Source organism: Rhinolophus ferrumequinum, chromosome 6 (genome assembly GCF_004115265.2).
Source record: "Rhinolophus ferrumequinum isolate MPI-CBG mRhiFer1 chromosome 6, mRhiFer1_v1.p, whole genome shotgun sequence".
NCBI classification, from domain to species: Eukaryota; Metazoa; Chordata; class Mammalia; order Chiroptera; family Rhinolophidae; genus Rhinolophus; species Rhinolophus ferrumequinum.
The window spans coordinates 36,082,484-36,107,718 of record NC_046289.1 but is presented as its reverse complement, the minus strand read 5'-3'; the positions used below and the strand labels follow the sequence as shown (position 1 = coordinate 36,107,718).

Genomic DNA, 25,235 nt, shown 5'->3' with positions numbered 1-25,235 from the left:
TACAGATTTTTCAAATTTATTTTTGGTAGTGATTTTCTTTTTCTCAAAACAGCCTCATTGGGAACTCCCAATGTATAAAAAAGCTCCTTGAGGAAATAAGGAGGAAAGGAATAGAACCCAGGGGCCCTTCTTATCAGGTCCCTTGCTTTTCTCAGCTTGGTGAAATTGCGCTAACCTTTAAGGTCTCGTATAAATGAGCTTCAGCTTCACTTTGCACATGTATATCTATTTATATAATGTTACAACAACCCTATGAGCTAAGAGTTATTATGCCCTTTTTAGAGTTAGGAAAACCGAGGCTCAGAGAGGTTAAAAACTAGTCCAGAGTCAATGACAGTAAAGTGAAGGCATGAATTCAGGATTTCCTTACTCCAAATTCTAGGTTCTCAACTGCCATCCTGAATATTGTCTCTAATGCTTTCCATGGTTCCCCTTGGTTGAAATTACTTTCACCCTTTGGTACTTTCAGAGCACTTTTTTTTTCCCGCAGCATAGGTCATATCCTGCCTCACATTACAGATTTTTCTTTTTATGACTCATCTACTCATGCAGAGTGGACATTATGTTCTTCTGCTCATCACCAGTGATCTAGCAATAATTTATAAATAGCAAACAGTTTTCTGGGGTTTGCCTTCCTAAGGTGAGTGCATCTGAAAGCAGATCTCTGAAAATGCAAAGTGCTCACCATGCTGGTTTTGCTTCAGGTGGGGTGATGTGACTAGTTCTCACCAGCAGAATCTGAGGGGAAGGAAAATGAGTCCATTCCAAGCTGTGAGCTCTGAGCAGGCTTCCCCTAAATTCTCTCTTCTTCCTGCCATCTGGCTGGATGCAGAGGGTCCAGTGAGGCTGCTTAGGCCCACAAAGATGGTGGAGACACTTGGTGGAAGTGTAACTGAGTGACAGTGGAACTATGAAGAGGGCAAGTATAATTCTACTGTGTTAAGCCGCTTACACTGGAGCAATTTGTTACAGTAACTGACCTTCCCTGACAGATACATTCCTACTTATCCAAAAGTCCACCACTCAGTTCTTTCAGTTATTGTTTTACACTATAAGTGCTTCCAAACAACTTAGGGTTACAAGGTATTCTTGCTTTAATATGTAAGAAAAAAATTTAAACTTTGTAATAAGGAAGAGATTATTGAATATCTTTTTAATGGAATGCTGGAGTTCTGGAGAATTATCTGATTCCATTAGGGCTCTGCACAACCTTTAGACTATTTTACAACTTTTCAATTGTAAATAACTAATAGCAACACAAATAATTCTTCTCTAGACAAGAAAATTAACTGTCTAATGGAGGGACGGCCCTCACGTCTTGGAAGAAGTCAGTCCTGCATCCATTTGTCAATTCATTTTAACAGTCCTTGACTCCATGTAAGTTTGTGATTCTTTGATCTCTCCTTTGAACCAGGTGTGGCATCTGTGTGATTCTTTTATTGATTAAGGAGTTTTTAAAAATCTTTAAGCCACATTCCTGAATGAGAATCATGATTCTATCTTTTTTGAAAATTATCTTTTTAACAACTATGAATTATGTATGGTCCACCCAAGTCTTTAAACCAGGTCTTAAAGAAAGAGTGCATTGATACAGTGAAAGGGATTAAGAGAAGACTGAAGCCTCTTTGGATCCCAGGGCAGGCCAGGGTGGGTGCCACCAGGGAGCAAAGGAAGAGTGAAAAGGGAGGATGACGAGGCTGATGGCCAGGGAGGAGGAGGAAGAAAAGGCTGCAGGACTCCACTGAAAACAAACTTCCCCACATCATGATTTTCCCACGATTGCCCCCCACCTCCTTTTTATTAGTGGATTAAGTACATTAGTTGTCTTTGTATCTCTTTGTGGTTCCTGTGGCTCAGCCCTAAACAGCAAGGCCTACCTGGCAACAATTCTTCACTCAGTGTGCATGGCCTCCACTACCCGTTTGCTTCCCACATGGCAGGGCTCGAAGCCCAGGGCCCTGGTCCTGCAGGCTGTTCAATACTTTGTCAGGCTTGTGATAAACAAACCCAGGTGGTACTTCACCCGGTGCCTATGGCTGATTTCACATCAAACTTTATGCAGTTGGAAGTCGCCAACCTCACTTTGGGTATTTACCCCCCAGGAGTCATCAAATCCATCCTGTTCCAAACAGTTGCTGTTCTCTTTCAAGAGGAGCAGCTTGAAATTCAAATCCCATTATTTCAGAAAGATTTCAGCCCTGCAGGAAAACTTAGAGACGGAAGGTGTAAATCAAAATTCCCTTAGCTGTGAGCACTCCTGTTTTAAATTCCTTCCCTGGGTCTTGATAATGTGTATGTTTATTTTGAAGGTTCTTCACATGAATTGAAACTGGGACCCCTTGTTGACTATATATTTGACTATATATTTTGTGCCAGATTCTGTGAAACAATTTTTCTGCCCAACAGAAAAGCAGAAAGTTCTGAGTTGGACAAGCAGACCCCTGTGGTTATTAATTCTCAAATGTTGAAATGAAATGAACAAGTTCACCGGCTGACTTCAAACTCACCTGATCACTAAGCTTAGCTCTGAGGCTTCCTTTATGGTCTCAATTGGAGACAGGGAAAAATCACTTAATTGCTCTAGTTTCCAAAATGCAAAAGTTAAGTGCATTCTTTCTCTGATCCAGATTAAGACAAATAAAACTTGAAAGACTCCAAATATTCCAGATACTCAATACAGTGAACCAATAACAATCTATTAAGTAATTCACCTTAATTTAGCATCATGTAACTTCAAATCAAGAGATAAGGACACTGTTTTCACCACTTTTTCAATTTTGTTTTAACATAATTGAAAGCTTTTTAACATCATCTTTGCTAATTTTCCGCTGTATTTTTCAAAGAGGATCATTTATACTTAATTTCTTCCTTTCTAAAAATTTTCCCAGTTCTCTCAGTATTTCTTCTTGTTTAATTTTCATCTAGCCTACTAGATGTTTATGTTACTAATTCCCCAACTGAGCCTATGAGTGCGTTCTGATTACAAAGAAATTAGTTCACAGCATTCTCTGCAGACATAATGTGCCTTATTAATGTTATTAACTGTAGCTGATGAAGAGATTATTTTCTGGCTTAGTTCCAATACTCCTTTTCTAGCTCTCCAAAGGAAAAGTGACTGCTGAATTTTCCCATAAGAAATTCATTCCTAGTGAAAGAAATGTGATTTTTCCCCCAATTCTCTAATTCAACATAATTTAATTATGAAAATACAGATAAGGGCTTCAGCTTCTGGAAAGCTTTAAGTCTATTATCTCATACAGATCATTAAAAAATAATACTTTGGAGCTGAGATATTTGGGTTTAGGTTTCTAGAAGAATATTCTTAATCAACAAGTTCAAATTTATTTTTAGTGAACCTCTGATACAAGAATCCAATATCTGGGTCCTCCTACAGGGCCTTAAAGACATGAGAACATTTTTTTCAAACAGGGATCCTAAAGTATTTAAAATATTACATTATACAGTGGTACCTCAGTTTTTTAACGTAATCTACGAGTTCTGAAACGTTCAAAAACAGCCGACAGCTAGGCCTCAGGATCTTGCATTCAGCGGAAGCCGTGTAACATGTTCAACTTCTGAGTCGTGTTCAAAAACCGAAGCATTTATTTCCAGGTTTACAGCGTTCATAAACCAAAATGTTCATCAACGGAGACGTTTGAAAACCGAGGTACTACTATAATTATAATTTTGCTGCAGCCAGAAGTGAGATACAAAAAGATAACTCAGTTCTCTGACTGGGGAAAGCAATGAACCAGCAGCAGAGAGAATCAGGATTAATAAACTTCTCACTTGCATCTAGGTGATGGTATGGCTGTTTTACTCTTTAACAGAAGCTATCAAAGGCCTTATCTCTATTAAGCCACCTAATTAACTATTTGGAAGATTTTTAAGTGATTGATCACTGTGAGAATGCAATCATTTTGATTTCCATCTGATTCAGATGCTAAGGATTATGAGGGTAGCTGGCCCAACATTTCCAAGGTTTGATCATTCATTTCTATAGTGTAGAATCACTCAAAGTTCATTCTTTAAAAATATTCTAAAACGTTAGATTACTCAGCACAAAAAGAAAAGAAATGGCAATTACACGACATGATGCAGGTGGTAGCTAACACTATGGGATAATCATTTTGTACTATGTAAGTGTGTCAAATCAACATGTTGTACACCTTAAACTTACACAATGTTATATGTCAAATATATCTCAATAACTCTGGCAAATAAAATAAAATATTAGATTATGGTCCAGGAAACCTAGCCTCAAAATGCCATCTATGGTTTATGACCTGAAGTCAGGCTATAATTAGTTCATTACCAAAGAATTTGTAGCGATACCAACTACTTTGGGGTAAGTAGAGAGAACCAGAGAACGTTAAGATCAGATGAAGTTCCACTTGGCATGTGATATACAAGCTTACTGCCAGTTATAAGTATCATGGAAAGCCTTCAGTACCTGAGCAGTTCCTATTTTTCCCATGGACTATAGAAAACCCTACTCCATCCCCATGTTGCTATCCAGGATAGTTACATAAGAGACTACTGTTTAACTGGCAGAGTGCAATAAAGCACCTGCCTCCCTCCTCCCAACTGCATTGGACAGTTTCTGGCCCAGAATGTCTACCAGCGGGAAGAGAACCCCCTTTTAAGCAATCAACAGTACTCAATGCTGAGTGCTACATGCTGTGAGGCTCCCCAAAAAAATAATAAGCAAAATGAGATAGTGCTGCAAATGGAGAATGAGTAATACTGTCACCAACTGCTGGAGGGGCTTCACAAGGGAGGACCCAGTGTGAGTTAGGGTTGCCAGGAAAAGCTTCAGCAAGAGCTGGGTGCGGACTGATGCATGTCTGCAGAAATGCATGTTCTGGTGACGGGAAAGCACAGGTCTCAGACAGAGCACCTGGGAAAAACAAAGCAGGCACATAGACCCAGACAGACCACACAGGTCCTTGAATATAACAGGGGTGTATAAAGAGACAAATATATTTTAAAAAATGCTGTCTGTCAACTATTGAATCCCCATGTTACCTGATCTAAATCTCTGATTCCTTGTTTAATATTTAATCCCTCCTTCACTTTGGCTGCATTGTATTTCTACTTTTTGCCACCAATCCTTTGAATTTCAAAAATAGCGTTGGCTTCCTGAGGCCAGCTTGAGAGTTTGGCAGTTCTTTTCGATCACACAAAACCCACTACGACAGTACTTCAGCTGGTACAAAGTGTTTTATTTTAACACCCAAGACTGATTTCCCTTTCTCAACACAGGAATATCCCCAGAGAGGTTTTCTGCCTGAGGGCGTTGGTTGCATGCGCTGGACACACAAAATCATACACCTAGGTACTTGTGGCTGCCAACGTACTGCAGGGACACTCTCTACAAATTCTATTTTATGGGTTAGCGTTTGGGACTTAGAGCTGAATTCTCACTCATTTTCTCAAAAGAAACCTTAGAAGGAGAAGAAGGGAATTTGCAGTGTTCCACAGCTAGCTTGAGTAAAAGTGAGTGAGTGAGTGTGTGTGTGTGTGTGTGTGTGTGTGTGTTAATGATCTAGGTTCTGCCTATGACTCTTGGAATTAATGAATTCCTGAAGCCTCAGTTCTGTCTGCCTGAGATTCTGGGTAGAGAAGTCCTACAAATAGCTACGAGACATCAGTGTCAGTCTTTAAAAAAATTTAACACGACCCACAAAATTATCCACGCCATGCCATCAATCCTTTCCTCTTTACAAACAGCTTAACATTTCCTACGTTAAGGGAACGCCAAAGTTTGACTGTAGCCAACATACAGAATTACTCATCAGAAGTGTCATGAACATCGAAATGAAAGAAAAAAACAGAGTACATTAAAGTGTTTTTAGGCCAGTACCTGATTTTCTTTACGTATGGCCAGCTGTCTTTTTGACTTTGGTTCATATAAATTTCTGTATTTGTGGTTCTCAGTACACACCTGCGAGCACAGTTGGAAATGGGCAACAGGAAGGAAGTCGATTCATTTTTATGTATTTAACCTATTTATAACCCACCTCATGCTAAAAAGAGGATTTAAGTCTTCTGACAAAAATACAGTAGGATAAAAAGAAGTAAATGGAAAACTCAGGAATTAAGTGCATTTAAAACCTTCTAAAATCCTGAGTTGATTCAATCTTTCGCCACAGGCATATGGACAGATTTTTTTCCCCTAGAAATCCCCAATTACTACTAATCTTCAAGCAAGCAACAGTTCAAGGGGAAAGATCTGCAAAGAAATAATATCTCGGCGTTGGAAGGTGTCCTCCTCTGCAGACCTCATTTCCCTTATGCAGTTATCCTCGTGAGGCAGGAGAGGCAGGGATCACAACCTCTAATTTAAAATCTGGCCACCAGGACATTTTGTCTAATGAGAAAAGGGTCTGCACCCAAGTCTTCTGCTCCTCCTGTCTAAGAAAAATAATTCCGTTCTTTCCAAAGAAAGAGTGAATGGCAGTGCTCTCAAATCCAGAAATCTTTGCTAACATCTCAGGACAGAAAGGAACCCCAGGTAACTGGCAGAAGCACACCCACAGAAACTCATACCAGGAGATACTCAATCATTCGATATGCAGGAGGCTGGTTACAAACCTCCATGGTCCAGATTTAGGAGTCGGTAATGTAACCGTGGGCTTTCTTGGAAAATTAAAGCACAGATACTGACTTAAAATTTGATCTCTATGTGACTGTAGAAAGCTAAATTTTTTTAAGGCACACTAATCCAATACACAAATTATCATAAAAAGCAATGTAAATCTTTACTAATGGGGATTCCATTCATAGAAGATAAAAACATTTCTGTTTTTATTAACTGAAGACCATAATTTATTCATATTTCCTTAGTTTTTACCTAATGTCCTTTTTCTGTTAGAGGATCTCATCCAGGATACCATATTACACTTAGTTGTCATTAGAAACACTTCTTAAAATCCTCTTTCTCCATCCCCCTACGTAAACAAAATCTGCCTAACCCCAAGGAAACAACCAATGGATTCAGTCTAGGACAGTTGTCCTCTAAGGTAGCACCCAGACATCAGTATTTTTTATAGCTCTCTAGATGATTCCAATGTGCCATCAAGATTGAGAATCACTGGTCTGGGAACTTTGGCCAATCTACCACTCTGTGCTGGTTACAGTGGATGAAGATTTCGTTCCTCCCTCTCCTTCTATACACAGAATTACGTTAGCCTGACAGCTTCCTGAGCAACCTTTCAATCCATAGCTTAACATGTTTCACATCAAAATAAACTGACATTTGTTGCAATAAACAGTTCTTTGAAATCTCACACTTCCCACTATCTTTTGAGGAGCATCTTTTCTTTGCTGCCACAGCCCATGTTGCACTATATTTAAGAATTCCGTCTTAGCTCCATGTTAGGTGTTTCAAGAGAATAAGAACAAAGAGGACAAGAAGAAAAAAGAAGTGAGCTGACACGTTTTAGGGCTAAGGGTCTGACTTTCTCACAGTCAAAGCCTCAGTTTCTAAACTGTCCAAACACCACACCCTCTGCCTGCAATTCATCCTACCTTCCTACCAATCCAAAACACATTTGTCTTGTGTTCCTGTCTCTTTAATCTTAAAATCAGGCTAATGAATCTGATAAGTTAATAATAATAAACGATAATGTCTCACTGGATTATCTACCCAGATAGCAGACCTGCATTTTTCTAAGGCCTTCTCAAGGTACATTATCTCAATCCAAAGGAAGGCTCTAATATGCATAGTGTAAAGTAGACACCATGTTAAGGCAGGAAGGGTGGTATAAATTAGGGGATTGGGTAAAGTACCCCAGAAGTCACACCTCACAGATGACTGTCATCCAAAGCAATCCCTGGTTGTAAGGGGTGACTCAGTCCCCCACTGGGGAATTGCTCGGCCACAGACCTCACATCTATGGAACCATTCTCTGATTCATGGCAATTTAACTCTTTATAAGTCAGCCTCTCCGTATTTCCACAACATACAGCACACACTTAGTAGGTGCTCAAAGAGTAGCTGATGAAAAAATAGATACATGAGTGCTCTTCATTCTTCTGCTTTCCACAAACCTCCCTAGACTGTTAATTGAATGTTTATCAGGTTTTTGAAAGACCTCCAGAGAAAAATATTCCGCTTCCTAAATCAGGAGCCCATTCTAATGTTAGATGCAGGCTTTTGAAAAAAAAATGAAGAAAGCTATAATAACTCTGCACTTAATTAACTGATGACTTTTGGAAGACTTATCCATCCAGAACATCAACCAAACTGTAAAGTGTCCAAAAGTGGTCTCTTCTTTAGGAGAAAAAAAAAAAAATGGAACAACGCTACCCTCAGGTCCTCATTCAGAACTCACCAACTCAAAACATATTTAAAATAAAGATACTAATTTAACAAGATTGCTCATAGGATTCCTAGAGAATAGAAGAGACATGGACAAGTATCAGCTACAAGAAAAGACAAAAACAGAGAAATCATGGGGGATACATGTGGTGATTGACACCCACCCCCATCCTCCCACCAGTCATGTGATCAAATTCCCCTTGCCAATGATTGCTAGAAACGGGCCTGTGACCTAAGCAAGAATTCTACTGGGGGAGTCTTGGAAAGGCTTCCTCACTTTTATGAAAGAAACATGGTGAAAAGACAGTCTTCTTTCCCTGGACCACGTCTTGTCTGGGTGTGACACCTGAAACTGCTGCGGCCCTTGCAGCTATAAGGAAGTCAGCCTGGGGGCCAAGGGCACAGTGCAGCAAATGGCAAAAAACTGATGACAGTTGAGCTGCTGAGTCAACTGACTCAAAAGCTGTATCGCTAGATTTCTTGTGAGAGAAAATTTATTTATTTACTCTTTGAACCAATTTAAGGTTTCTGCTACCTGTAGCTAAAAGCATCCTAACAGATATAGAATGCAAAAAGGAAAGAATCTCCAGGGACTAATTACATTGGAAATGTTTAAACATTAAAATGGATATGTTGACTCAATTTTGGTCATATCAATTTTATACTGCAAAAAAGATAATTGTGTGATTTCTCATAGCAAGAGGATAAGAAGCAATGTGGACCAATCATCTGCTGTCTGTACAGTTTCTTGCCAATACATTTGAAAAGGAACTTATTAGAGATCAGAAAAGAAATTGATTCTGTACACATGAATAAAGAGCTTCTCGCGTGGTACTAGCATTTTACCAATAAATCAATCCACCCAACGACTTCACTCTGGCTTCTCTCTATCCCCGCAACACACATGTCATTCCACAGTCATACTTCCTGACAGCAAGATCAAGAAGTTGAGCTCTCTCTTTTCAAACTTTTAAAGACAATGAGTATGTGATGATGCGGAACACAGAAGTGCAGAGAATTTGAGGTCATGAATCTACAACTTTGCCTTAAAACATCATCTAAGTTTTCTGCTCTTCACAGGAAACAAAACTATAATCTATTCAAAGAGTTTGCACCATTTTTAGCCAATCCCAACTACCCACTTCTTCAATCTGTTCATGTTTCAAAGTTTAGATGGGTTTTCCCCCAAAGTATTTGCTTTGGACAACCATTCATATTGAAAATAGGATGTGATAGTCTGTAAAAAAATTAAAAGAAAAGAAAAGCACTTAAAAATAGGAGTGAAGAAGATGGCTAATTAAAGTGTTATTATACTAAATAGGTTTACTATTCAAAGGGTCTCCATGTTTGCATTTTTAATGATTCATTAAGGAAAAACGACTTAATTTTACAATGTTCACACTCGGAGTACAGCTGCCATGCAACTCTACTTTTTAAAATGATGCTGCTCGTGAGACACTTACTGACATCTGTATTAGTTTTTCATTTCTGCTGTAACAAATTACCACAAACTTAGTGGCTCAAAACAACACAAATTCATTATCTTACAGTTCTGCAGGTCAAAAGTCTGAAACAGGTATTGGGCTAAAATCAAGGTGTCAGCAGGGTTGTGTTCCTTCTAGAGGCTCAAGGGGAGACTCCGTCTCCTTCCTTTTTCCAGCTTCTGGAGGCTGCCAGCACTCCTTGGCTCCTGGCCACATCACTCTGTCCTCTGCCTCCATCATCACCTCTCCTTCTCTCACTCTGACCCTCCTGCCTCCCCCTTCAAAGGACACTTGTGATTACACTGGGCCCACCCAGATAATCTAGAAAATCCTGCCCATTTCAAGATCCTTCAGCACATCAGCAACGTCCTTTTTACTACATAAGGTAACATATTCACAGGTTCCAAAGTCTAGGACATAGATATCTTTGGGGAGCCGTTACTCTACCTACCACAAGATTCAGCACAAATAGTGGAGGTTTTCCTTTATTTTATCTCATCTGACAGCATTTAGGAAACTGTATCAATTAATATTGATCCAGAAGTTGTTACTGGTTTTGAATATGAGGAGATATTACTGTCACTCCAAGAAAGAGTTGATGAGCTAATAATATTCTAGACCCAGACACTCCTCAAACACAGTCTTCCCACAGTGGGAAAAAGGATAGCCTAAGAGACTTGTTCCTTGTTTTGGTTCCCAGAAAACCCACAAGGCTATAAACATGCGGACAAATGAATTTATCCAGAAAAGAAGTGACAGTAAGAGACATTTAGGGAAATGGTAAATTATCATAATAAGAAATAAATCTGATGTAAACCGATGTCCTTGCCAACCCGTATATACATGCCATACCCTTTCAGCCCTCCAATGCCTGGTGCACATTCTTTCTTTGGCCTCCTTCCCCTGCATGCTACCTCCTGCCTATTTATCCTACAAGGGATGGCCCTGCACACTCCAACCTAATATAAATGGTCCCTTTCTACATTTCTGTTCTGCCCTCTTATAACCTACTTTTATTATAGAACTCACTCTCCCTGCACTGAAACCTTTATGAAATGGGCTCTGCCCTAATCAAGAAAAGGTACTGCCTTATTTTTTGCTATGTTCCCAACGCCATGCAAAGTGCCAGGAACAAAGGAGGTGCTTAGTTAGGTTTGTTGGATAAATTAATTAACCAAATTTAAAGGACAGTTTATCAAAGACCTCTATCAAGGAAAATAGATGGCATTAAACATCCTCACGTATATTTCTTTAGCTCTAGAGATTATGAAAATGAGTCCTCTTTTGATCACAAACCTTTAAAGGTTTCACCAATTCCAGTTTGAGCTTTAAAATTAAAAAAAGAGAAAGAGCTTGTTTTAAACTACCCAGTCATGTGATAAACAGATGCTGCGATTTCCCCATTCCATACTGGTTTTAACACACTCATCCTTGCTCACCACTGATCTAAGAGTTTCCATGGGAGGAGAAGAGAATAATTTCTAAGAGAGCATATGCAATATGATTCTATATTTTTTTAATTTTTATTAAATTTATTGGGGTGACATTGGTTAGTAAAATTGCATAGGTTTCACATGTACATCATCTATATGCTGCATTGTGTGTTCATCACCCAGAGTCAGTTCTCCTTCCATCACCGTATATTTGACTCCCTATACCCTCATGTACCACCCCCTGGTAACCCCGTTACCCTCTGGTAACCACTAAACTGTTGTCTGTGTCTATGAGTTATTGTTTCTTTGTTCGTCTGGTTCATATGTGGCTTTCAGTTTTCTAAATTGGCAGTTTCAACCAGGCTCCAAGACACACTAGCATGATATTCCAGTGCAAAGTCCCAAGCTGACACCCAAATTTTCAATGAATCCCCCCCAAACTAGTTATAGGACTCTTAAACCTGACTTCTATTGTACTGAAGATTATAAAGGGACCTAGCTGTTAAAGACTAAGAGAACTTCAGGGGGCAGGGGTTCTTTGGAGAAGTCTCTTCACCTCAGGTCAAGAGACTGAGGCCTCAAGGAATCGCCCAGAGTTTAACAGTATCTCTTCTGGAAAAGCCAAGAGGAGACAGACAGAGGAGCTTCCCTGCTGATGGGGAAGAACGCGCCACGCTGGGGTCAGCATGCATCCACAGCGTCTCGCACGGAAAACGTCGGCCATGCACAAGACAGAGGGAGCAGGGGGGTATCTGCATACTGGCTGCTAAAACAAGACTGTGTTTGACAATGGAATGCAACCATAAGAACAAACACAAAACTCAGAGGACTGACTGCCAAGAGCTCACCCAGAAGCGGGGACAAATTTCCCCTAGCGAGTCAATTCTATAAGGACAGAGGGTGACAAAATACATTTATGTTCTGACTCCAGACCATTCACGTTGCTTGTTCAGCATAGTGGTTACACACATTTCCTCCCCATTTGGAAGTCCTCCCAAAGCCTACAGCTGTCTTCTAGCTGAGAAGGAAAGATGGAACTCCTTCCAAAAATTAGGTAACCATGCTCTTAGTGGGCGGTTGGAGACTGCTTAGAATCTGGTTATTTAAGAACATTAAATATAAACATACTAAAGAAAAAAATCCTGGTGACATTTTCCTAAATGAACCATCCATAAACATGAACAGAAATTCTATTTTGCTCCATAATCAATGCCAATAAAAGAAAGCTGTCACCTTAGAGAAGCAAAACGAGGCGAGGAAGGAGGGAAGGGAAACACTCATGAGTCTTACCCAGGCCCTGATTCTGCTGCTCCCACTCGATGGCATCTGGCACCTGGTAGGTGGCTCCCTCCAGAAGGTGCATGTCTCCCTGCTCCAGGCCAGGTTCCGGGGATGTGACGCCAGGGAGAGTAAACCCACGTAGCTCAGTGTCCCCATCCAAGCTTTCATCCAGTGAGTCTGCATCTTTATCTTCTTCGTCTTCCTCCTCATCTTCCTCTTCTTCATCTTCTTCTTCCTCATCCTCTTCATCCTCATCTTCTTCTCCCTCTGCGAAAAAAAAGTCAATGAGAAATTAAGTAACACAGTGAGTGCTTACAAATGAATCTTTTGAAATGATCCAAACACTACAAAATAATTATGCTTGGCCTTTTAAAACAAATTTTATAGTCAAATTTGGGTACCGCGAGCTTTGCAGGATTTTGTGCCCAACATTTACGTACATTTTAAATTTTCAAAATCAGTTATAGCAGATCATTGTGATGTATCATGTTTAGTTGGAGTCAAAGTTAGGTGACATGACTTTTTATTCGTTGTATTTATATTTACAGGGGGAGGAAACATCCCCTTCCTGTTTTCTGGAGGTCATCAAAGATGTATCCACTGGAAAGCACACGGAAATACTAACAGAATTTAAAGTGAGTGTCCCAATCTCTTTATAGCTTATAGTACTAAACAAGAGAATGTATTATTTTGGCACAATTTTCTTTCCATTCTTGTTCTACATCAGTGAGTAGAGCTGACAACAATGTTAAGTGAAAGGTACATAAATCCACTCCTGGAACTGTTCTCTTTACAGAGGAGTGACCCAAGAGACGGTAAACAATTACATCAACGTTCTCAGTCCAAGTGTAAAGGGAACTGGGAAATGGGAATATTAGTTAAGGACATTCAGAAAAGAAACACGTGAAAAAACCATTATCATTACTGTCATCATAAAAATCAAATTTACAATTTGTCATTTTCAGTGCTTCACATGGAGGAGGTTTAGGGAACATAAGGCCCCCAGTTTCCTTGTTTCACCAATTGTAAATTTCTAAGAATAACACTTCAAATCCCCACCCTCAGCATGGATGAGCTCATGAAACCACCAGGAGTCTGAGATTCTCCTTTTGTGCTTCTAGACCATTTCCTCCACACAAATCCGTTTCCATCCATCATCTACAGGGTTTTGTTTTGTTTTGTTTTACTTTTTTTTTAAAGTACCACATCTAATCTTTTTCATTCCTGTCCTTTAACTTTGTAGGACTTAATACCTGTCACTATTCCAAAAAGTCAACAAATATTTATCAACCACCTAGTTCCAGGCACTGGGACTCGAGCAATAAGGTCTCTGCCTTTAAGAAGCTGACACGCTGCTCAAGGAGACACACACCAAACAGAACACACACCAAACAGACATATGATACAACATTACACTCTGATTAAAACTGGCAAGATGACAGAAAATGCCAGGCACTGCTATTTAGATGGGGAGATTAAGGAAAGCTTTTCTAATAAGGGAAAGTTTGAACAGAAATCATACCAAAATAATGAATTACCTTGTTTAATTTAGGAAGAGAATTCCCAGCAGAGGGGAAAAGAGGGAATAGCAGGGACGAAAGCCTTGATTTGAGGCAGATGTGGGCTTACTGTATTCAAAGGATGCAAAGACTGGGCTGAGGGGCAGGGAGGGACAGAGAGAATCTAGGAAATAAGAATGAGGGGTAGGAGGGGCCAGATCTGACATATATTTATGATGAATGTCTCTGACTGCAGAGTGGAGGAGAGGCTATATCAGAACAAGAGACAAAGCAGGGAGACTCATCAGGAGGCAATTTCCAAGCCCAGGGAGTAGATGCTGGCGCTCTGGGTGAGGCTGTAGCCCTGGATGTGGGGCGAGGTGGTCAGATCTGGGATGTCATGTGAAGATACAGCCCTGCTGATAACTACAATGTGGGGTGTGGGAGGAAGAGCCCACTTTGCTAAAAATGGGGACTAAAGGATAAGGAGCAAAATCAAGAATTTTATTTGAGACATATTAATTGTGTGATGGCTATGCTTATGCCATCCAAATGAAGCAGTGGAAACTTAGGGAAGGTCAAAGCTAGAGATAAAAATCTAGGAGTCATCCATTTATAAATAATATGTAAAGCCTTAAGACTGGCTGAGATCACCAAGAGTATGAGTGTGGACAGAAAGGGAAGTTGTCCACCTCAAGCCTTAGGCACTGGAACATTTAGAGGTTGGCCAGCAGGGGGAGATCCAGCAAAGGAGACAGAGAAGTGACCACTAAGGTGGAAGAAAAACCAAGACGAGCGCGGTGTCAAGGAAACCAAACGAATAAAACATTTCTGAAGGGCTAAGACCACATAATGTCCCTCTGGCTATGATATTACCTCTGCCTTTGACATCTTGGAGGTCACTAGTGACCTTGACAAAAGTTGTTTCCTCGGAATGGTAGGGGCAAAAGCTAGACCGGAGTGGTTGAAAAGAAAGTTAGAAAAAAAGTTAGTATATACAGCAAATATAGAAAACTCTTACAAGAAGTTTGAAAAAGAACAGGGACATTAGGGGTAGCTGGAGGGAGATATGAGATCAAGGGTAGGTTCTTAAAATAGGAAATATGAGGATTTGCTTGTAAGTTGATGGGGTAAGATCTCATAGACAGGGGGAAAGTGCTGATGCAGGATGAGAAGACAGCTGCTGGAGGAATATCCTGGGGATGAGGTCTCATAGAGTGGTTACACATGGGGCCTCTGGAGCCACACAAACTTATTATGGCTGTGTGATTTGGGACAAATTACTGAATGTTGGTGTGATCGGCTGCCTCATCTGTAAAACGGGTTTGATTCCTACCTCACACTAGTTAATGTAGAAGGTATTTACAACTAAGCGAGCACACAGTGGCCACTATGTAGGGTTGGCTTCTTTGCTGTCACTGCAAGAAGGGAGCCAGGGCATGGGCGGACTCAGGGGCATCGTCCACGGCAGTGGGCACAGGTGCAGGCAGGTGGGAAGATTTGGTGATGGGAGTATATGAACATTGTCTTCATATTTCTTTTATTTTCTCAGTCAAATAAAAAAACTGGAAAGGAAAAGAGAAATGGTGGTGATTTGAGGGGACAGGAGAAAGTGTGAAATAGTCATCTTGAAAAATGGGCCATTGAATTCTCTGGGAATATGTGGTAGGACTGCCAGGCAGCCCTGTGGGCCCACTTAAGGTGTGTGGCATCATAAATTTAAGGCGAGAATTGTTAAGACAGTTGTGTGTTTTTCTATGTTAAGATGGTTATGTGTTTTTCTCCAGCCACATTCAGCTGCTTGGGTGCAGGCATGGGTGGCGGAGTGGAGCAGGCAGAGAGATTTAACCAGTGGCAAATTTTGCTAGGAGAGGTCAGCTGGGGAGAGCTAGGGGAGGGGGGTAGTTGATTGTGTGTGAAGGAAGTGATTATATAGATGGACTAGCCAAGGGTACAAACTCCCAGCAATAAGGTGGATAAGTTCTGGAATCTAACGCACGGCATGGTGACTCTAGTTAACAATATTGTATTATATACTCGAAAGTTATTAAGAGTAAATCTTAAATGTTACCACCACAAAAAAAGGTAATCATGTGAGGGGATGGAATTTAACTAATCTTACTATGGTAATCATTTTGAAACATATACACGTATCAAATCATCACATTGTACCCCTTAAACTTACATGTGTTACATGTAACTAATATCTCAATAGAGCTGGAGGGGGGAAATGATGGACCAGGGTCTCTTATTAAAGAAAAGTTGAGAAGGAAGTTGGACAGAGAAAAAGTAATGGGGTCACTGGATTATGGAGAAAATCATCAAGGATCTTCAAGACAATTTGACGGCTTTGCTGACCTTCCTCCTATCGACAAAAACTGGTCACAGGCTAAAAAATAAAAGTCTCTATTTTTAGAGCACTATCATTTTTAGTTACCTTTCCTCTCCACAAATCTAAGAGGGTTGTACTTGATGGAATAATTGTGACAATGTAATACTTATCCCCGGGAATGCAAAGGCAGAGGCAGAGCTTTGAGCCCTGAGTTTTCAGCTCTCATCACTGAACCATTTTTGTCCACTACCACCCACCAAGAAGAATTTCTACTTGGTCCTCAAACGCATTCAGTTAATTCCTCCTCTTTAAAGTACAGAGTATAGGATCCAGCAATCCCACTCTGGGTATATGTCCAAAGGAAACAAAATCATTACCCCCAGGAGGTATCTGCATTCCCATGTTCATAGCAGCATTATTCACAATAGCCAAGGCATGGAACAACCTAAGTGCCCATCAATGGATGAAGAGATAAAGATGTGGTATGCACATACACACGAATATTATTCAGCCTTTAAAAAGTAGGAAATCTTGTTCTTTGCAACATGGATGAAGCTGAAGGGCATTATGCTAAGTGAAATAAGACAGAGAAAGGAACATATTGCATGGTATCACTTAGATGTGGAATCAAAACAAAAAAAGTCCAACTCATAGAAACAAGGAGTAGAAAAGAGATTGCCAGGGATGGGGGTTGGGCAGGGGGGTGGTAGAGGAAATAGAGGGCGGTTGGTAATAGGACACAAACTTTCAGCTGTAAGAGGAATGAGGTCTGAGGATCTAATGTAAAACATGGTACCTACAGTCAACAACACTGCCCTGTATAACTGAAACGTGCTAAAAGAGTAGGGCTTAAAAGTTCTCACACATAACACACAAAAGTAAATATGTGAGATGGTGAATGTGTTCATTAATCCAAAGCTGAGAATTCTTTCACAATGTATGCGCATATCAAATCACCACAGTGTGCACTTTAAATATCTTACAATTTTGTCAACTATACCTCAATAAAGCTGGGGGGAAACTAAAGTACAGAGCTATAAAAATAATGCAAGGGACCTCAAAAGTCATCTGACTCCATCCTTTTGCATCCTGAAGAGAAGGCTGCATCTCAGCAAGTGTAGGCCAAAACATTGCTACCTTCATGCCGTGATTTGGAGGACTTGCTTTAGTCAGCATGTCTCCTGTGTCATAATCTCTGCCACACTCACCCACCATGGTGGAGCCTTCTTTCTCCTCCTCTCAGTCCTGAAATGCCCGACATGAGATGTCTATCTCCAAGTCAGACAATAAAACTGGGAGTACTCTCTCCAGAAACACCCTGTCAGAAGGACCTTGACTGACAGCTGTTTCATAACACATAACAATTCTTTGTACTTAGATGGGGTTCTTTTTCTAAAAAGCTCAAAATGCTTTGTAGGCATTATCAGCCAAGCTTACATTATTGGCTAAACAGAAAGTTTTATGAACTCTGTTTTACTTACAGCTACTGAGCTAGTGATATAATTGCCTTGGGTGCTCAGGTATCACAGCAGAGCCTCAAATGGGTTTGTTCAACCATGAATATTTTGACTCTCTAGGTCAGGCCTGTTTGCTTTATACATCGTAAACATTTCTGCCTCAGGTTACCAAAACCAGGAGTTTTAAATTTGTTCAGGTCCAGAGCCATGGGTTAACTCCCAACGACATTAATAGATGATAAGGGAGACAATTGGCCCTACGATCCCAGCCTGAGTAATCCGACTCTGCTACAAAGTCCAGTTGCCATTTAATAGGCAGTTCTCATCAAAGACGCTCGGTTTCTCTCATTCCGTTTTTGTCACAGTTTAGACATTTGTAGATTTCCAGAAGGTAGAGACGTAGCTAGCATTCCCAGAGTATTACTAATGAGTCAGAGAGGAACACTTGTTTGAGACCATGTCATCTCAACAATGGGAGTCAGAAGAATCCCAGCAGTAATACTTGTTTCCCAACATAAACTGTCTATCCTTGATTGGCAGAAAGAGCAGGGCCTCACCTATACTTTCTGGCTCTTTGGAATAGCAATGATTAATTTGAATCCTTGTCTTTTGCCTATTCATTCTTTAGTTTTGAGTGTCAAAACTCTCTTGTGAGTGGTCCTTTTCTTTCCTTTACAAAGTTTAAAATTAAACCCAAAGTAAATAAATGAGAGCACATGAAGAAGAGGAAAGATGGCGTGAAAAGAGACAGCGTGACTTTGCTGGGGAGAGACTGAGCATGTACTAGTTTCTCCCACTTCCTTTCTGAAGGGAATGGCTCTGAAGCATACCAGTGGCCTATTTCTAAAAGAAGAAACACTTACTGGAATATGTTTTCCTAGGAACTTCTATACCAATATAATCAAAAAACACTATAGCAAAATGGTTTTCCACAGATGAAGAGTGACTGAAGCACTTGGGATAGCACAGCTTTTATTTTCTAGACTTTTTTAACTTGGGCATCAAATTGGGCACAAAACTTAAAAGCTAGAAAAGGAAAAAACGAACGTGTTTTGAGGACATGAAGCGATTCTCCAGCAGATGGCGCTCTTGGATGAGGAGGGGTTGAGGAACCCCAGAAAGCTTCTGAAATAAGGACGGCAAAATTCAGCATCCCACAATGTTAAGCTGACTGAGAATTTGTAGAATTTCATTACATTTCTAAAATCTTAAATATTCCTGCCAGCTAAGAGCTTTTATATTTTTATCATATAGAGATGATATAATAATTAGATATATACAAAAGAAAATATATACAATATTTCTGTTATTGAGCTTAATATTGAAATGGACTCCAGAGAAATGAACTCATCATTTAATTTAAGAACTGGGATGTTACTAATATTGTTGTATCTATTTGCACATTGCTCTATCATCTTAACCACCTTCTTCCCCTTAATGCCACAAAAAAGTACCGAATGTTATTTTCTAGGACTTTTTTCACTCAAAATTATGGTTTTAAGTTTCACACACCTTGTACAAAATACTAGTTTAATTGCAGTGCTTTATGGTATTCCGCTATGCAACTATGTCACTATTTTTTTAATCCTCACATCAATAAACATTTGAGTCATTTAGTTGTTGCCAATCTTTTTGCTGTTATGCATAGTGCTGCTATGAACACTTATATATGCTCTCTAGTGTATCTATTCAACTGTTTCTATTCAACTGTTTCTCTAGGGCGTATTCCTAAAAGTGTAACTGCTAGGTCAAAAGGAATAGAAGTATTCAATGCTCTAAATAATGTCTAGATAAACTTCCTAGCTCCACATCCTTACCAACCTTTGGTGTTGTCAAATGTTAATTTTTTTTTTTACTCCAGTGTCTGTAAAATGTCACTGTCAATGTAATTTGCATTTCCCTAATTATGAGATTGCGTATGTTATTATATGTTTATGTATCTCTGTAAAATGTCTAGCCATATGTTTGCTCCTTTTTCTTTCGGATTGCCTGTCTTTTCCTATTGACTTTTTTGGAGTTCTTTCTATTCTGGACACCGATCCTTTATCAATTTTTATCAATATTGAATTTATCAATATTTTATTTTATGGTTAGCAATTTTTGTGTCAGAACTGAAAAAAAATCTTTCGCATCATTAGTTCTATAATTTTTCTCCAATTTTTAAGTTTTGCCTTTCACGTGTTTTTAAGCCATATGTAATTGATTTTTGTGTATCATGTTATATTTAATCTGATTTAATTGTTTTCCATATGGACAACCAATTGTCCCAAAACTATTATGGAAAAAAAAAATGCTTTCCTCTCTGCTCTGACGTGCCATCTCTATCATATATCAAGGACCCCTGCAGCAATGTGTCTGTTTCAATGCTCTCTAATCTGTTCCACTAATTATTTTAATTATCCTTGTCCATGATCACATTGAATACATACAGAAATAGTGAGAGCTTCATAAGTCTTAACATCAGGTAGGGCAAGCTCCAGTTTATTCTTCCTCTTTAGCAGTACACGGCTACTTCTTGGGTTTTAGCTCTTCCACACAAATTTTACAAAAAGTTAGTCATGTTATTATGAATTTATGAAATGGCAAAATAAAATAATAAAATCTTATTTTTATTACTTCATTCCTTCCATTTTCCTTGGTGTTCTTTTGTTTTTTTATAGCTTAAGGTGGAGGCTGCTGAGCTCATGAATTTTCAGGCTTTATGGAAGCTTTAAAGGCTAAATGTCTCCCCTTTAGTGTCGTCTTACAAGTTTGATATAACATTTCACTACGATTCCGTTCTAATTATTTTTATTTTCTATTATGATTTCTTCTTTGATCCATAAATTATTTAGAAGTGTATTTTTTTAAAATTTTTAAAGGTATGGAACAATTTACCTTTTTAATTTTGAATTTCTAACTGAATTAAACAGCCATTAAGGCCTGCATGGTATCAATTGTCTCAGATTCATCAAGATTGCTTTATGGACTAGTATCAAGTCATTTTTTGTAAAATATTTCATGTGTGCTTGAAGATAATGTGTATTCTCTAATAGTTTATTCTCTAAAGTCATGGCTGTTTGTTTCCTTGTTAGTCCATTGATCTTTTATTACAAGTTCATATTTTTTTGGTTATAATCTGTGGGAAACCTATGGACCTCATGGACATGCTTTTTTTCCAAAGAGGAGTGACATTTGCTTCTGTAGAGAGTCAGGTTGCACTACAAAACTGAATGGGGAACAACTTTATTCCCCTTTTAAAAACACAGGCTTAATGTGGGAATTTCAATCCAGATCACTCTTCTTGCTACTCAGCCAAGCATAGACTCCTGATGTTACTATTTTTCCTGGAGTACCTTTACCTTTCCAGTTTGCTTAGTCCTTACAGTTCACTCGTTGGGCTCACATTTGGGATGAGTCAATCTTAAAAAGCACAATCCTTGGAGATTTTTCTGACTACTTGAAATCTCATTCATGCATTAAAGCATATTATTTGCCTAAGATCTAGTCATTTTGCTATGGTACGATCCATGAGAGTCTTCATCAGAAGCTGAAATCCAAATAATGTGCTTTGCAAAAGCATCCGTGTCATCTACATTTGAAGTGGGGCCAACAAGCTGATGAGAAGACCTCTTATTGGCTTTTCAAAGTCCCCTTTAAAATTCAAACACTCATAAGAGCATCTGCAACCTGGGGTGCATTTTTAAACTAGGTGAAATAACAAATGTGATTGTTTATTAAATATTCTGCTTTGAACATTTGTTAATTTATTCAGTTCTCTCTTTTTTAAAATGCCTCCTCACAGTGATTTTTTTAAACATCCTATATTAATCCATAAAAATTTCTTGAAAACTTTTTACTAAAGTTCAAACTTCCCATAACTCTATAATAGTACGTGTAATAATTAGAAACTTCCTCCATTCTAACCTTGACAATATTTATTAGGTCGGTGCAAAAGTAATTGCGGTTTAAAACGTTAAAATGCAAAAACTGCAATTACTTTTGCACCAACCTAATACATGAGAAAATAAAAAAGCTTGAGACAAGATGATCTGTCCACTTCAAACACCAGTTGCAAAACGTTTTGGATTCAACACACGTTTCAGATTGATATTTAAGTATTTTCTTATTTTGTTTAATATTACTGTCTTTAAATGAGAGGATTCTGCTCTTAACATCATCTCCTATGTATAGTTAGCAAATGAAAAACATCAGTCAACATAATTACCCTTACGTTTACTGGTCATGACATAATATCGACATAATATTGATTCCTTATAATTGGTGTTCTCCAATATCTCCTATAAATCCAGCCCCAAATTAAATTGAGTTATCTGAATAGATTCAGCCCTAGAACAATAATTATAAGTTCTAGGGTCTAACTCTTGTTCATTGAACAACTCACCTTGGATTCAGATGACCCCATTTTATGTATTTCCCTCTGGAAAGTAAGACTATAACAATAATATTCTATTTCTCAAGGGTACTATAAAGAGACATAAGAGCTATATTAATATTGTATCTATAAATTCTGAAACATCTGAATAAAACCTTTCTCTTCAACAATTTAGTAGTCTTAAAGGAATATCTGCTTTAAGCAAACTACCACAAAACTTATATATAAAATTTGCCATATACTCAAAAGATAAATTACAGGTTGGTTAGGTTGATTATCGATCTTTCAAAAATACATACAAAAGTAGATTTGCCCTTCAAATTTTAAAACATGACTCAACTAATCCAAAGTGAGGCTTACATATTAATTTATGGAAACATATTGGTTATAGCAGATCTGGATGCATTTAGCTCCTTGAAACCAGAGAGCCTGTCTTATTCTTCTCTGTGCCCTACCCCCACCCCCACCCAGTATCAGGCGCTGTGCTTTGCACAAAATAAGTCCAAGAAGGATCTTCTTCCTCCCACCTTTCCTTTCTTTTTCTCCCTCCTGTTATGGCTCCCAAAGGGGTTTAAAGAATCACTTAAGTTTATCGACTTCTCCTTCCCTTACTGAGTGCAGGTGTTGGTATGGATTCCAGCAAGAAAAAGTGAAATAACGTTCAACCCATAATGGGATGCAAGAGATCTAATCAAATTCCCACTGAATTTCTAGCAGAATGTGACTGGGAACCCCTGGTTCATTCACATAAAAAATGCTCAACTTCAGCCCCATAATCGGCACTTATTAACCGATTAAAACAATCGCAACAATAAGATTAAAAACAAAAAGATTAAAAACAATAGCAACAGTGAGCAGGTCAAGTCAAGTAGACAGCACATCAGTTACACAGGTAATGGTCCCAGAATCCTGCACTCCATTGCTGGGCATCCTTTACCCAACGCCCAGTACCTACATGCCACTGTGGACACGACAAGGCCGAAAGATCTGACCCTGCCCTTAAGAAGGTCTTGGAGAATTTAATTGAGAGCACAAACTGATGGTCAGTGGCAGGGAAGACAGATCCATTTGGGGTGTGCCTATCCATAAAAATGAAATAGGATAGGCAAACACTTGAACTGATCCCCAACACGCACAGAAAAAAATCAGAATATTTCATATAAAATCAAAATTTTCAGCTTATCTTGGAAAAATTCTGAGCTCTGGAATCACTGAGCTCACATTTTTCTGGCAGCAATATCAACAGCAGCTGTCAGGATCAGAAGGAGTGTGTGTTGTCTATTGTATCACGTTCACCACTTCCTACTATCTTGGGCACCTCCCTGTTTGCTTATTTACATTATCTACCTGGTCCCTAACCCATGATTGCATGGAGAGGATACGAATATTTCATTATAATAATTAATAAATAGTAGTGCATGATAAGTGATATATAATTTTAATTGGTAAATGATGTAAAATATTCACATTTATTATGCATTGGCCCCATGACATGCATGTATCTACTACATGTAAGATCTCATCTTATTCTCACAGTAAGAGATAAGAACGCCAATATCCCTGCTTCACACAGATGAAATAAGTGAAGTCTAAAGAAACTACATAATTTGATCAAAATCACAATGCTTATTCCTGATGGAGCTAATACTTAAACTCAGGTGTGTCCACTAGAGACCAGAACTAGACCTATTTTTCCACTAACCTATACTGCCCATCAATGTGGGCTGGGTGGCCTGAGAGGCTTCATAAAGGAGGATGAGTTTGAGCTGAAATATTTTCTGTTTCTCCTTCGCACCTCTTTTAACTTTAAATTCATAGTCCTCTGTTCATGGAGTAGCATAGCTCTGAGTGTTATTTGCTATAGAATGTGACAGAATGATCCAATTACAATACAGGTATATTTCTTGTATGGTGAGAACAGTATCATACTACCCAGACATGAATCATGCCACACTTGTAACAGAGATGGGATTTACTATGAAAGGTGGAATGAACATGGTGCCAATCATGACAGTCGTCTGGCTGTCAGTTGCCTAGAGATTGAAGGTATGTCCTTCAACTGGGAATTCAGGATGGAAATTATGTTTGTGGGGTTGGGTATTCCCTACTCAGTAGGGGACCGTGGAGGAAATTTACATCTTGATCTTGGCTCTTCTATGTGGGAGCAGGAATAGGGAGGAGAAGAATAAGTTACCCTCTGTACTGGAAACAAGCCAAGAGTTGAGAAGCCAGAAAGCCTGGCAAGGTGCCTGAAAAAACTGTTCCAGTGCTTTGGGTCTAGAATATAAGCAACCATCTCAGAGCATGGAATGGTCAGGGCATGGGAGCCCTGGGAGCTTGTTAGCTAAGGTAAGATCAGAGAGGGATTTTTTACCTTGTGAGCTTAATTCATTTCATGTTTCTTTTATTTTCTTGATGTTATTGCTTTGTGTTCCCTTAAGTTTGAGCCAAGTATTTTTAAATTTTCTACTAATATCAGCTGAAACAAGTGCTTGAGCTAGCGTTTTAACAGGAAACGGAACTCAGAGAGCATGCGAAACAGATACCTTGAGAAAATCCAGAAGGAGCAGAGTCAGGCCCCCTGCCTACCTGGAGAATCTCTTTCTCAAAATAAAACCTTGGAAGTTCTTTATACTGTTTGTATAAAAGAAATCTCCGTAGAATATTTTGTCTGGAGGTATCGAACAATGTGGAAGGAGGCAGAATGTTTGAAGAAGAAAAGGCATTGGTAAACGCAGGCAGAATCAATGTAAATCTTTCAGGACAAACTTAATGTTTCCCAGTGTGAACATTTAAAAAATCTTATAAGGCCATTCAAATTGATGCATTCAGTTTTTCTTCTAGTCTTTTCCTTTGGGGATATGTACGCATTTACATGGTAAGATGTAGCCTGATGCCAAAACAACTTCATGGTCATGATCAGCCTGATAGCACAATTGATAATATCCTGACATTATTTCATACATTGTTAAGGTTTGTAATTGTTTATATGCCAATGCAATAAAATTCTCAAGTTCACAGCAGTAAAAGGAGAGTTGTGTCCATCCT

At 39.0% G+C, this 25,235-nt stretch overlaps 1 protein-coding gene across 3 annotated transcripts in view; it reads right to left on the bottom strand.

Annotated features, from left to right (window-relative positions):
* The window catches only part of ARMH4 (armadillo like helical domain containing 4), a 94,803-nt gene that overhangs the window by 44,066 nt on the left and 25,502 nt on the right, over positions 1-25,235 (bottom strand). For all 3 annotated transcript variants that reach the window (XM_033109252.1, XM_033109250.1, XM_033109251.1), the window contains exon 5: positions 12,534-12,791. In XM_033109252.1, coding sequence (XP_032965143.1) covers positions 12,534-12,791 — 258 coding nt within the window. The remainder of the gene's footprint in view (positions 1-12,533; positions 12,792-25,235) is intronic.